Source organism: Danio rerio, chromosome 9 (assembly GCF_049306965.1).
Source record: "Danio rerio strain Tuebingen ecotype United States chromosome 9, GRCz12tu, whole genome shotgun sequence".
Lineage (NCBI taxonomy): Eukaryota > Metazoa > Chordata > Actinopteri > Cypriniformes > Danionidae > Danio > Danio rerio.
In genome coordinates this window covers 39,492,636-39,508,092 of record NC_133184.1, presented here as the reverse complement: position 1 = coordinate 39,508,092, position 15,457 = coordinate 39,492,636, and the positions used below count along the sequence as shown (strand labels likewise).

The 15,457-nt window shown below is 34.4% G+C and overlaps 1 protein-coding gene and 1 long non-coding RNA gene across 3 annotated transcripts in view; one reads left to right on the top strand and one right to left on the bottom strand.

The window, feature by feature from the left end:
• pdia5 (protein disulfide isomerase family A, member 5) overlaps positions 1 to 15,457 on the bottom strand; it is an 84,490-nt gene that overhangs the window by 43,060 nt on the left and 25,973 nt on the right. Inside the window, 5 exon segments of the mRNA NM_001113576.1 lie at positions 1,622 to 1,689; positions 5,923 to 5,983; positions 7,411 to 7,503; positions 9,738 to 9,783; positions 9,910 to 9,993. Coding sequence (NP_001107048.1) covers positions 1,622 to 1,689; positions 5,923 to 5,983; positions 7,411 to 7,503; positions 9,738 to 9,783; positions 9,910 to 9,993 — 352 coding nt within the window.
• LOC137496491 (uncharacterized) overlaps positions 1 to 15,457 on the top strand; it is a 65,332-nt gene that overhangs the window by 23,999 nt on the left and 25,876 nt on the right. Inside the window, exon 3 of one of the 2 annotated variants that reach the window (XR_012385559.1) lies at positions 5,080 to 6,925. The exons of the other annotated variant lie outside the window; for it this stretch is intronic. This is a non-coding gene — a long non-coding RNA (uncharacterized lncRNA). Of the gene's footprint in view, positions 1 to 5,079; positions 6,926 to 15,457 lie in introns of those variants that run through there. 2 annotated transcript variants of the gene reach the window in all.

Sequence of the window (15,457 nt, the reverse complement as noted above, 5' to 3'; positions counted from 1 at the left end):
ACACTTTCACCATTTTATAATATTATAGAGACGTTTTAGATTAAAGATCAGATTCACACTTTTTATAAAAGATTATCTTTGATTTCATTATTGGTTATTTAAGTCATTTACAATTTTTGGCATTGCTTGTAAGTGTAATATGATTATGTAGTAAATGATGCTCCATCTGAAAGCACGTGGTGATTTACTACTGATCACAAAACGGTCTTAACTTAAAAATGCGGATTAAAAAAAATTGTCTTTGGTTAAATGTGCAGCTCTACCCTTAACCATAGTAAAAAAAAATAATAATAATAAATTGTTCACAGTAATTTTTTCCCTTATTAGGAAAGACTTTTTTTTTTGCAAATTCATTACGTACTACCATTTAAATTGAAGTATTATTTCAGAGTTTGCCTGTTTTTACTGTATTTGTGACACATTTTTAAAATTAGAGTCAAAACAGGCAAATTGTGAAACAATATTTTAAAACATACACTTAACTTTTTCACTATTTTAATATATTAGAGATGTTTTACATAACAAATTAAAGATCAGATTAAAACTGTTATAAAAAAACATTATCTTTGATTTCATTATTGGTTATTTAAATAGTCTACAATATTTTCCGTTGCTTGTAAGTGAACTATGACTATGTGTAGTAAATGATGCTCCATCTGAAAGCATTCGGTGGAGATTCACAACTAATCACAGAACCCTCTTTACTAACAAAATGCTCATAAAAATGGTTAATATGGTTAATATACGCCTATGGTTAATTAGGCAGCCCTACCCTGAACCATTGCGAAACAAAGTAGTTTACAGGATCATTTTTCCCCTTATTAGTAAACACAATATTTTGCAAATTCATTATGTAATACCGTTTAAATTGAAATATTATTTCATAATTTGCCCGTTTTTACCCTATTTTCATACAATTTTACAAATAGTCAAAACAGGCAAATTGTGAAACAATTTTTTTTTTTTAAATATTTCAAATAGTTTTCACCATTTTAAAATAACAGAGAATTAGGTTTAGATAAAAAAAAAAATTAAAGATCAGAATCCTTACTGTATGGAGTTCTAAAAAACAGTTGAAAAACAGCTGTCAGCTGCTCAAAACTAGCAGTGTGTTTGCTTAACTTACAAAAGCTTCCATGCTGAAAACTGTGACATTTACTGTAGGGGTTGTCTTTAAAAAATACATTCAGTTTAGATTTAGATGAGTTTGAATGAAAGCGTCTATATTTGTGCTTCTGTGAACATTCTGAGATGGGCAGTGGAGAAAGAGAGAGTGGGAGATCAAAAAAAGTGAAGTACTGAGGGAGAGAAAATGTGTGGTCAAGTGTACTGTGGGTCTCCCAGCAGTGCACATAGAGATATTGAGCTGAGCTGGCATTTAATCCATACTTCACCACAGACCTCAACAGCAGGAACTGCATCCTATAACTGTACTATGAAATCAGCAAAAGGGCTTTTAAGCAAAATTGGCTCTCGCTCTAATGAGGGGGAACTAAACATTTTGTCGAAAAAGGGACATCAATGGTTTTGCAAAACATCCCACCTGTTAAGTAATTCAACAACTGTACCAGATATAATTGAAAAGTAGAAAAGAGAGGGTCTAACATGCTACTGTACTTACATATTTTCCTTTAGTCTCTGTGGCTGCTTGTTGGAAAATGGGCTGCATCCTTTTACATACTCCACACCCTACAAGTAGAAGAGATGTAAAAGTAACATTAGTAATTCTGTCTAAACTTGGTGAGAAAAAAGTGAAGTGTAATGTATAAATCACACAGATTTCACTTCCAGACCAATCAGCAACAGAAAGTGAATCAATGTGTGTCCACCCTGAACTAAGGCTTCACTACAAATCGAAATGAAATCAAAATCTTTATGTAGGCAAAAGTTGTGACTCATATATATCTTGTCAGATAATCTTGGTTTTGGGATTGAATCTCTTTCCGAAGCCCAGAGAGCACTGTCAAACAGAAACTACAAATATGCAGAAGAAGAAACCCAGAAATCCCCATAGCAATTGCTAAATAAACACAAAATTTAATCGGCTGTATACACAGTTAGTGTTTTTCAGTAAATTATAATGTACTTTCAAATAAACAAGGCTGCTTTTACAGCATCGATGTTGTAATGTAATTTCAATGTATTCAGTTGAATAGACTTAAGCAGGGCTTGACATTAACTTTTTTAATCACCAGCCACTGTGGCTAGTAGATTTCCAACATTACTAGCCACTTGCCATTTTCACTAGCCACAATTTTGTTGTTTGGAAAATATATTTAATATGCACAAATTTGACTTTGACATGCTAAAATTACTTAATTTAGATGTTGTGTTGTCCACATGCCTTCTCATTCATTTCACTTTTTGTGTGTGTCGTGTATGAGCTTGCTCACTGTGCATGAGCAAATGGGTTGTGTTGCAATGCAATTAGTTTTTATTTCACATGACTTTTTCAGGGCTTAAACTTAAAAATTTACCAAATTTATCTCTGACCACACTAAAAAGAAATAAACGTTTTTTTGCAACAAATTTTAAATGTGTCAAAACAAGCAATAGCTGCACATGCATTTTTTATTCAACAAAATTTTTTTTTAAATTGATGTTTAAAAAGATCTATTGTCATGTATTTAAAATATGCACAGTAATCTGGCTAAAGGTCCCAGATCAGCAGTTACTACGCTTAAATGGGGAGTTAATCTCATATTAAAGCAATGTTATTGTAAAGGATGACAATTAAACTATATTAACAAAAATATCTGTAAGCAAAAGAAAGCAGGTGAAACACACCATGTGATAATAAATGGATGATCATGTGCACACAATTAATGTTAGGCCTGTTAATAATCTGTTCAAAGAATAATTTGCTTACGAAAGGATATATGTAACTTTTATTATTTTTTTTTTCAATCTTGAGCTCTTGAAGCACCAGGACTGTGGGTGCACGAGCATTTTTGTCTATTCTATTTCAAAGAGAACTGATCGCACCAGTTGCACTTCCTCTACACACGGTTGTTTCCCGCAATGGGAGCGAGCGCACTTTTTAACAGTCGCGCACATCACATTACCAGTGCGCGTGAGTAATCATCCTCTCATAAGGTAACCTGCTTTTGCTTGCGCGAACATAGTTATTTTTGTCAGTCGTGCTGCTTCTGGATTCTAAGATCACATTTTGGCCGATCCTTATTGTCGAACCCTGCTTTAAGAAAACTACAATGTAGAAATGATTTCCAACCAGCCAAAGAGGCTAGTGGGAGCGGCTGTCCTACCCGCCAGAGCTGAAATGTACCTGCATTTGATGGGTTGGCGGGTGTTAATGTAAAGCCCTGGACTTAAGTGTTCATTTAGTTCATAAAAACAAAATGAAAGACTGTGTAACCACTAGCGTGTCAGGAGAAGCAGGCTAGCACAGAAACTCCATTGAAAATACTAGAGTAAACTGTAATTTGTAATTTTAATGACATGACGTAGGGAAACTTGTAATATAATGCAGTGCTTATTGTCCCAGGACCAACTACATATTGTACATCTATCAGGCAGTGAAGATCACTGATTTTTAAAGAAAATAGATCCTAAATGTAGCAATTTTGTAATAAAAAGTTCACCGGAAGTCCTTGGACTGACTTGCTGAAGACTAAAAGTCTGTGTGCATGTACCCCATTGTTTTCATTGATTCGATGCGACTAATAATCGCACGACTACATAATAATCTCACAAAATGATTTATTTTAAACACTCGGCTGATGTTATGAAATGAGTTTAAAGTAAAAAAAAAAAAAAACACTATCAAAGGTGGTATTTTCACATGCTTTCAGAGTCATAGTTTACTGAGAAGCGTTGCAAACAGCTGCACAATATATCATTTCAGCATTTATATCACAATATGCTCATCAGCAATAGTCACATAGCAATGTCCAGTCTGAATTATAGTTGGCCAGGAGATACAGACTTGTATTTAGTCACTGTATTAATATGTAATTTATATGACTTATGCAAAAACATTTCTTACTTTTTGTAATTTTTTTGTCTTGTTTCTAGTTCAAATATCTACATTTCAAAACAAAAACAAGATTATTTCACTTACCACACTGTCAGATAATTTCCCTAAAACAAGTAAACAACTCTTAATTTTGACTTATTTCGTTTGACGGTGAAAACAAAACAATATTTTAACTTGGAAGAAATTGGAAAGCAGTTGTTTGCAAATTCATTTCACACTGTTGTTCAAAATATTAAGGTTGGGAAGAGGTTTTAAATGGGCTATGAACTGAGAAATTAAAATTCCCTTCATCTTTTGACATATCTTCTGAAAACAAACAGTAAAAATAAATAGTCTGTGGATGTGTGGATGTACTTTTCAGGGCTCAAAATTAACTTTCTTACTTGGTAGCACCGGTGCTCCCAACCTGAAATATTTAGGAGCACCAGAAAAAAATTAGGAGCACCCACCAAAAATGAATGATATATTTGACAAGTTGTATATTAAGGGATTTATTGTATTTGAAAACACAATCAAACATCAATTGGGACTAAAAAAAACACAGAAACAACTATCTAACTAATGCTGTGATGACTTAATATTTGTGCAATAATTCTAAAATGAATGTTGAATAATTATAAAATATTATTGATGATGATGATGATGATGATGATGACAATAATACTAATAATGAATTATATTTCTCATCATCATGCTGCTTTGAATGTGCTTTAATGTAAGTTATCTGCTATGTAAAGTCCTACTGTTAATTTATGAAAAATAAATTGATGGTTTGCATCAAACACAAATGAAGCATTGTAGTGAGAAATATTTATTTTGTACTATTGTTTTATATGCACGTCAATTTAATAAATAATAGTTCTGCTACAAAACAAACGAAATAATATAATAAATCATTCAATTCAATGCTGAAAGCTGCAAAGCAGTCATCAGTAATTAAATAGAAAAATAATATACACCTCAAGAAAGAATAGACAAAAGAAAGTAAGAAAAGTCTCACTTTTAAAAGTTTTGGTTTCGGTTCGTGTCGTTTTAATGCTCAGCCTCGTTACGCGCTGAATTGCATCTTTCTGTGTTTGCAGGAAAGCATGCGAGTCAGCCGACCCAATATATGAGAGGGGCAGAGCAGGATTCTCCCGATGACCACCAGCGCAATACTATTCTTTCTTTGTTATTACCCGCATCAGTTTAAACGCAGTAAAGGCAAGCTTCTTTGGCGAATGTGTTTTAGCGGACATTTGCGCTGTTGCAGCCTGATCTCACGAGGAAACGTATGAAAATGTTACGAATTGCCGTGAGATTGTGTTGGCTGAACACGCAGTGCATGCAACGCATCGAGATTCAGTGTACTTTTCACTCTTCAGCCGTTTGCATTCCCCGCGGTCACAAAAGCTCCCTCCCTGTCATCTGACAGTGGAAAGTCTTGAGTGATTGACAGCTAATATGAACCAATATAACGGCAGGGAAGACCGATTTTACCACGTTTTTAGAAAAAAAACAAACAGGTCGCACTACATTTATTATATGCAGTCGCACGAATGCTCCCAATATATATTATGAGGTCGCATAGCTTAAATTTCAGGCACATATGCGACCAAAATGGTCGCAATTTCGAGCCCTGCTTTATATTTAATGACATTCCAGACCACATCAGGAAGAACTTGGTCCTTTAATTCACTTAATTTTAATGAAGATGTCTTTATAAGCAAAGCCTATTTCGTTATTGGGTTTCAGAAAGTTTAAAAGGCTTATTGACAAATGCTGGACATCTTAATAACATCTCACAACTTCCATCAAACACACAAAGTAACACTTCACAAGATTTGTTTTGCTACAGCATGGCACATCTTGCATGATTGCTCACAGTTTACATCATATGAAGTGTCTATTAGTGGAGAATTACAGTACAGGCAGGGGTGACTCACATGGGGCGTAAAACATCATGAGGATTGGCCTCTCCTCTCTTTTTAGCAGTTTTCGGAAATCCTGCAAGCCAAACAACACAAAGCCAGTGAGTCAAACACTCTGGGTTGAGTGCCAGTAATCTTTAGAAGAGTTTCAGGTGATCTCATTAAAATCAATAAACATGGGCACAGATTTCCTGGTCCAGTCCGCTAACATGGTATATCATTTCATTACTTCATCGGACATCAACACAGTGCTAGTACTGTAAATGTGTCTGAGTTGATGTTGTTGTTTTTTTTTTAAAGAAGTCTGTCTTCAGCCACTGTCATCTGCAATGTGTTTATATAAATCTATTTTAAATACATATAAAAAGTTAGATAAAGTTAGGGTTAGGTTTAGAGTAGAGATGTAGGTAATTTTTTTTTTTTACAAAGTAAAGTTTTTAATTAAAGGGTCAGCTACTCCAAAAATCGAAATCATTCTTTAGTGTCCATCTTTGCAAGACAAATGAAAAAATTTTCAATTTATTAAGTATTAAACCAATTCTCTTGACACTTTAAGAAATGAATTCAATAATTTTCCTTCAGCTTATTCCCTGATTTATCAGCAGTTGCCACAGCGGAACGAACCACCGACTACTCTGGCATATGTTTTACGCAGCGGATGCCCTTTCAGCCAAAACCCAGCACTGTGATTCAATGAATTCAAAATGATATACCGTTTGTAATTGGCTTTCTTTACAATACCTGGATTAAACTGATCGATTAATGGATGAATGGACTTATTTTTTCTTTTCAATACAAATGTTTTATAGTATCACAATTCTGGGTTACAAGACCTCCAGTGAAAAGAGGAAATCTCTATTTTATCAAACACTTTGTTTGTATTTCAAAATGAAGTCTTATGGGGTTGGTACAACTTGTAGCTTAGCAAATTATGATAAAATTTCCAGTGTTAAAACTTTAATATTAAATGTACAGCCATTCATAGTTCGATTTTGAATAAAGGTTGTTGTATTTTGTAACCATTTATTTTATGGTGTTACACATGTTACATGTATTACAATATTACTATTAATATACTATTATTTAATTATGCACAATTACATGCGACTAACCTAAAACAAAAGGCACATTCTAACCCCAACCATTAAATAAGGACATGTAGTTAATAAATATTTATATTTTATACTTTAATATAATGATAGTGTAACTATACTATACTAATACTTTTTAAAACAGAATTGCACTGTAACAAGAACACTGTAAAATGTAGTTTAATCAAAATTTATACTCGAAACGTTCAAATTGTAAGGCTAGCACATTAAAGCCGACGTTTGTTCCTGGACACACAGTCCAGCCGCCAGATTGATCCTCTAGAGACAGAAGAATAGACAGGTTCTTCTGTTGCAGATTTCTTTGCTTCAAGTCTTTTGTCCTGTGTGAAGTTCCCACACCTGATTAATACTCAGCAGAAAACTGATCTTCACTGCAGTGAGCGAAACTTACCTTCTCTGACTCGATGTGAACAACATCTTTGGCCTCAGGGTTCTCCTCCCACAGGGGGGCACCTGCAGGGTCTTTCAGAAACGCCACCATGGACTAAAAGAGGAAAGAGAGTAGACAGAAACTTTGAAAAGAGACCATCAGAGAGCCATCGGTCACTGACAAAATGAAATCGATCACTGTTAAATTTGAGGAATGGAACTAATTATAGAACATTCTTGGGGTGTAATTGGATGTACACTTGCACTGAATTAATACTGAGTTAGCAAATGCTGAAAGAAAGTATGACTTTTATCATGCAAAATCATGTCTATACTCTCATTTTCAATAAAAGTGTTATGTTCTTTATTTCAAATAAATAAATAAATAATTAAAAGCCTACTGACCTTAACTTAATTATGAATATACACAATTACAAAATAAATCTTTTACAGGTTTGGCTCTTATTAATGTGAGTACAAATGATTTTGTCAACCCCAGTGGGTTAAAGTACCTATTAAACTTATTACAAAAAAAAAAAAAAAACTACTAAATTATGTGTTATGCAAGTGTAGATTATCGACAAATACCTCAGGACTACATGGCATTTATTAACATTTTATGTGTATTTTCTTATGCTCATAAAAAGTGTTCATTAAAATATTAACATTGCCTTGAAATGTAAACAGGAAATGAACATTTACTAGTACTGGAACTGATTTCTTTATTACTATTTTCAGCCCATGCTCATTAGAAAATACTTGCCTCAGTCTACATTTTTGCAAAACATAATAAGTTGCTCCAGCTACATTTTGTTGCATGGTTCAGGTGACAAACTCACTAGAGGGCGCTGTCTAAATTTTTGCAAATCTGAAATGTTACTTGTTGAATACTTGTATGTTTCATTGTAGATTTAGGATGCACATCCTTCTTATACAGGTCCATGAGAAGGTGGGGCTTGTTGTATTGATCACAAAGCAACACAGTACAAAGTGACCTAAACCCTTTTCTAGACTGAATAAATTGTTTTCAAGAGCAAGAGTAAGATAAAGTGCTCTGCGACCACAGTTTTACCTTAATTATGCGTTGCTTTTATCTCTTGTTTGAAACCAGCATCATATAATACCTTACAAAGTGAGCTTCATTAACTACATTAATAAAACTCTTTATTTATTAATAATATGTGCCTGTAAATGTCATTAGTGTGAAAAGGAACAAAGCTGTTGGTATCAAACCCCGTAGCCTTTATTTTAAATAGAAACTGCAGACTTATATTTAAGTTTAAAAATCGTGGGCTGAAGCACATATTTCAGTAACAGATTAGTTTAGGTCACAATTCACACTATTAACTACTTGCTTATTACCTGCAATTATTAAGTTACTAACTATTGATTAGCAGTTATAAAGTATGATCTTATTCCGTTTCCCTAATCCTATCCAAAACCTAAACCCAACTTCTACCTTACCAACTATTAATAAGCAGATAATTAATAATTTATTAAGCTAGTGGTGTTAGTTAATGGTTTGTTAATACCGTGAATTTTGATCTAAACTAAAGTGTTACTCATATTTCCAATGAGCCTGTGTTGCTAATTTTGCTTCACATTAATATTTTAAACTTGCTCCAAGTGCACCTTGAACATAAAATGTAGTGAGAGTTATAAGCCACAGAAAACATTTTCCTCTTGCACAATTACAAATTTACCTCCTAATCTATGCAACCTATAAGGAACTAAAAAACCCCTCGACATGAAGTGCTGGAAGTACCGCTGTACCAAGCGAAAATGAAGAGCAATATGTGGTACTTATCAGCAGGTGCATTTAATAAGAGCTCTCCATTCTTTCCACACCAGTGGCTCCAGCGAACATGTCCCATCACAGTCTCATCATCCAGCAAAAGCTCAGCTCATTCATTTTTAACATATTCACATTACAGCTCCTCTCATTCCACAGCCATTCATCAACGCCTCGTCACATTCGCTCATAATTGAGCTGAAAGGCATGTGGAGAATGAGATAGGTGAGAGAAACCAATGGGACAAGTTTGATTCGCCTTCCTACAAAACCATACGCTTTTTTCTGGCTCTGTTGCTTCAGGCTGAGCACTGTGAAATAACAGCCACGGGAAAACTGTGGACGTTTAGCAAGTAAATAGCAACACAGACTGATTCATCCATTCACACGTGACAGAGCGTGCATTCGGAAAGGCACTGATGGCGTTTTCTCAAAAATGCAATATATATGTCTAACAAAGAAATATTGATGAGCTGGATTCGAAACAAGGCTTCTTAAAATGCTGTCATTTTTTGTCAAAGATGACTTCAGCAAAATGCAATTTTACAAAGAAATTACCTTAATTGTGGCTGGTCTGTTGTATTCTGTGTGGAAAGTCCCATCCCTAAAAAGCAACACAAAACCAAAAGATGAATCGCTGTGTTCATGGCCCTCAATAATAATAATAATAACCTGCAAGATTTCAACCACCACTTTTACATGCATCTCAGAAAATGGAGGTGGTTCTTACTTGTAATGCAGGAGCTCAACTCCTTTGGTTTTCGAGCTGGGGTCTACCTTGACTTTTTTACAGAGTTTGCGGCCTTCTGAATCCCTGTGGTGGGGAATGTACAGAAAAATAAAAAAACGAACTCTCATGAATAAACATGAATATTATTCTCATATAGTGTTACAATACATATTTTCTGTTATATTTGAGCTTGTCAACTTTAACACATTAATGCATTGGATTCATTTAAATTTTAATGCAGATAACGCAAATAAATTGCGTATGTAGATATGAATCATTAACTAAATTTACATCATTGTAGTTTAACAACCACAAACCTGCAGGCATACATTTCTATTGTAACCTGTTAACCGGATTTCACTTCCTTCTTTGTGATCATTTTAATTCCAAGAAACATTTTATTCAGTGATGTAGTAAAGTGATTATTCATTCAAACAATCATCCCCCCAAAAAAGGACTTGCAGCCAGTTTTTAGTGAATTATTCATTCTAATATGTGCAATTTAATTATAATTGATTAATTCAAATGTATCATTGTTTAATGCAGATAATGCAATTAAATTGTGCATGTGGATAAGAATCATTAACTAAATATATACGTCACACAGTTGCAGAGTTTAACAGCATACATTTCTATTGTAACCTCTTATCCTGATTTCACTTCCTTTTTGACAATAAATTTAATTCACAAAATTCCAAGAAACAGTTTAGTTAGTGATGTAGTAAAGTGATAATTCATTCAAACAATCATCACAGAAACAGGGACTTCCAGCCAGTTTTCAGTGAATTATTCATTCTACACTACCTGACAAAAGTCTTGTCACCTATCCAAGTTTTAGGAACAACAAATAATAACTTATAGTTGATCATTTGGTAACAGAAGTGGCTTAAATGAAAGGCAAGGGCCTCTAAATTACACTTATTTTACCAAAATAAAATATGACAGTAAAGTCTGACTTTGCCATGACAAAAGTCTTGTCACATAAAAGAAATAATGTACAGTATAGAATATAAAGTCATGGTGCAGTGGAACAAGAATTAATATTGTGTATGACTCCTATGAGCTTGGACAACTGCATCCATACATCTCTGCAATGACTCAAATAACTTATTAATAAACTCAATTGGATTGACAAAAAAAGCGTTTAAAAAAGCAAGATTATTTGGATTCATCTTCAATGCCTCCCCCATCTTACTCCAGACATGCTCAATAATGTTAATGTCTGGTGACCAGGCTGACCAATACTGGAAGCGTTGACTTTCTTTATTTTCAGAAACTTTGATGTAGAGGTTAAAGTCTGATTCATAGGAAAAATCTACCTTCTGCCACTTTTGCAAATGATCAACTAGAAGTAATTATTTGTTGCTCTTACAACTGGGATCAATGACAAGTCTTTTGTCAGGTATTGTAATATGTACTATATTATATTAAAAAAGCTTACAGAAGTTATTTAACTTGAATAGTCACCTTTTGTTTAATAATTAAGCACATTGTTTGCATACTCGATTCAATTCTAGTAACTGAATCTAATAAAAAATATACTATAAAATGAACCAATGAAAAAAACCAAGGCTTGAGCGAAGTAAATTCACTATAGTATCTGCAGGCACAATCAATTACCTTCATACTTTTTGTGCAAACTCAGAGGCGAAAGCGAACATTAAGTCACAGCGAATTATGCTCAACAAATATTATAATCACATTATTCTATTATAACACAAGTGCACGAAGGACATTTGTCATGCAAATTGATGCAGCCAAAAAGTGAAGTGATACAATTAATGTCCCAAGACATTAAATAAATTGCTGTAGCAGCAATACGAGCGCGCTCATGGGAAGCGACAGATGACCACAGCAATAAGCTAATGTATGGGCCGCTTCTGAGTTTTGGCAAACCCTGTCATTCTTCTCTTTTTGAAGGACAAGACATTCAGCTGCTTTTGCTTTAGTGTATTACACAGAAACTCTGCTTGCTTTAATTCAGAGCCACAGGTCTTCAGATAAGAAAAAAAGGAGTATTTCCTTCAGCTCTACTTTTGCATGTAGCAGAGTGTGCTTTAAAAAGTGTTAACATTGATTTGTTTTTTAACAGATATGTGGTACTGGTAGCATTGTGTACACAAAATGCTTCACTTTATTTCCCCAGACTTCTTTTTGAATCATTAATTCAATGTGTGTTTTATAGGAAGAATGATTAGACATAAATAAAGATAGAGTAAGTACTTATCTAGGATAATATTAAAGCAGCATGTAAAGTAGCTATATCTTATCATGTGGACACATTTTTCAGAATGCAAACAAAATAATTTTGTTCCATTTTCTCAATTTTTTTTGCACAAACTCTACCACGGAAGGAGTTTATCATGGTAAAGCATATGGACAAATGTACTTTGACTTCTAGTTGATCATTTGGAAGATAAGGTAGAATTTTCACATGAATCATCAGTTGAACTGCATCCCAACTCATCAGAAATACTGCAGAAGACCTATTGGAACCCACATGGACCAAAGATTCTCACAAAAATCAGTCAAGTTTAGTGAAGGAAAAATCATGGTTTGGGGTTACATTTAGTATGGGGGCTTGCGAGAGATCTGCAGAGTCGAAGGCAACATCAACAGCCTGAGGTATCAAGACATTTTGTTCTGCCCATTACATTACAAACCAAAGAAGAGGGCAAATTCTTCAGCAGGATAGCTCCTTCTCATACTTCAGCCTCCACATCATAGTTCTCGAAAGCAAAGAAGGTCAAAGTGCCAGCCCAGTCATTAGACATGAACATTATTGAGCATATCTGGCGTAAAATGAAGGAGGAGGCATTAAAGATGAATTCAGGGAATCTTGGGAGTCTTGCAAGAACGCTTTTTTGCCATTATAGATGACTTTTTTAATAAGTCATTTCAGTCATTGCAGAGATGTATGGATACAGTCCTCCAAGCTCCTGGGAGTCATATACAATGTTCATTCTTTTTCCACTGCATCATGAATTTATATTCTATGCTGTACAATATTTCTGTTTGTGCACAAAACTTTTGTCTTGGCAAAGTCAGACCTTACTGTCCTAATTAAATAATTTAAAATCAAGGCATGATCATATTTCAGTTTGGTTAAATAAGTGTAAGTCTAGAGGCCTTTGCCTTTCATATACTGTAAGCCACTTCTGTCACTAAATGATCAACTAGAACAGGGATGTCAAACTCGGTCCTGGAGGGCCGGTGTCCTGGAGAGTTTAGCTCCAACCCTAATCAAAAACAGCTGAACCAGCTAATCAAGCTCTTACTAGATATACTAGAAACTTCCTGGCAGGTGTGTTGAAGCAAGTTGGAGCTAAACTCAGCAGGACACCGGCCCTCCAGGACCGAGTTTGGACACCCCTGAACCAGAAGTTATTATTTGTTGTTTCTAAAATCTGGATAGGCAACAAGACTTTTGTCAGGTAGTGTATTATCTTGAAATATGTGTATCATTATCGTTAGATATAGAAAACAATTATCGAGACTGCATTTTTGGCATATCGCCTAGCCCTAGTAAAGCATTTGTAACTTTTGTAAGAATAAAAGAAATACTGGAAACATAAGCAGATACATATTTACAAGAAGAAAATTATATTTTTTATGTTTAGTACAAGGTTGAGACTGCAAACTATAGAAAATAAACTGAGAGCGCATAATTCAGTTAATATTTATTTGAACTTTCTAACTGACAAACAATTTTTTGAAGAATAACTTTCACTGCCCAAAAAATAAATAAATAAATAAATATATATAAATAAAATAAAAGCTTGGCTTTTAGGAGTTTCTGGACCTATTTTTAAACTTTTAGGACTTTCTGGAGTTCCATGTCCTATTTATGGGAAAGTGCCACATAGGGATTAAAAATAATAATAATAAATTCATTGCACAAAAAAAAAAAAAAACAGAACGCTCCAGTTACCGACAAATTTATCTTTGTCATATACCCGATGACAAAAAACTAAAATAACAGCAACAAAGCACTCAATCTTCAAACTCACACCTTAACAGAACCTGAGAAAAGAAAGGACCCCCAATTACCTGGTCCCACTGTCACCACACATACACCCACACTCTCCCGAAGAGATCCAGATCGCTCAATTGAAAAGACTCCCTTTTCCCTTGAGTGATAATGAGCATGGAAATGTATTACATAAGGACAAATAGGAGCAGAGAGGACTCGGCAGCGATCTAAAGCCCCATGCTAATGGAAATTCAAAGAGACGGAATTCAATTATGCTTCTGACAGCATCCGCCCCCAACCGGCTCCGTCCCTTAAAGGTAGATGAGAAGCCATCATTAGCGTTATGCATTTCCCACATAACGCCTTTGTGGGAGGACTGAGAGAGGTGCGCTGGAGATCAGAGCTCAGGCTGTCAGGTGGGAAACTCAATTAGACATGCTGTGTGTTGAACGAGCTGACATCGGATCACAGATGCGTACCCCTACAATCCTGTTCGGTGCTCCAAAATAATTGGTCATCCTTGTCAAGCACCGCACGACATTCTAAAGCATCAGAGTCATGGGTCAAGTCAATATGTTTTGCTTGTGGGGAGTTCGAGTATCCGAGGGTCAAAATTGCTGCTATCGAACAAGATTTTTTTTGGCCCCAAGCAAGTTGAGAAGACAAAAATGGGAAGTTTAAAGCCAAAACACTCTTTTGGAAGTTTACAAACTTTTGGCTTGCTTGGTTTGGGTCAGTGGAGCTGCCCTTTAGTGTATTGTTAAATTATTAATATTAAACTTAATTGAATAATTTTTAACAAACCAGAACCACACCAGCATTTTACTATATATTTTGCTATCTGCTTGATATATTGAATATGTTCCATTATTAAATGTTGCTATCTAATTTACTTCTTCGCTTGTTCTTCCTTTTAGCACAGCTTTGACAATATTCTTAGTGACTTTACTTGACTTTGCAGATAGAATCAGAGTGGATTGACTTAATATTTTATTGTTTTCTGATATCTAAATGACTGGGGTAAATTAAAAAATCCTAAGAAACTTTGTTTGGAACCAGAAATTAGGGCTGCATCATACTGGAAGATTTGATATTGTGATGTTTTACTTTTCTGCAATAAATATTGTGATATGAATACAGTTACACAAGATAGTTTGGATAGAACTAAAGTATTTGATGTTTTTCAGGGCAGTCTAACAGTATCCAGGCACAGAAATTGAATAACCACAATGCAAAAACTAATTTTCTTACTTTGTTTTGTCTCATTTCTAATCCAAATATAAAAAAGTTCTAAGAGCATGTAAAAAATATTGTTTGGTTTTTAACTTCAGAAGAAATAAGTCAAAATTAAGAGTCATCTGCCTGTGGTGTAAGCAAAATAACCTTGTTTTTGCTTTGAAATGTAGATTTTTGGACTAGAAACTAGACAAAATACAAGACAAGACAAAAAGTATGTACATTCTTTTTGCCATAAATCACACAAATTTCATATAAATACACTGAATAAGTGCAATTCTGTAGCTCCTAGTCAACTATAACTCAGACTCAACTGCATATCTTGCGATGTGATAGTGG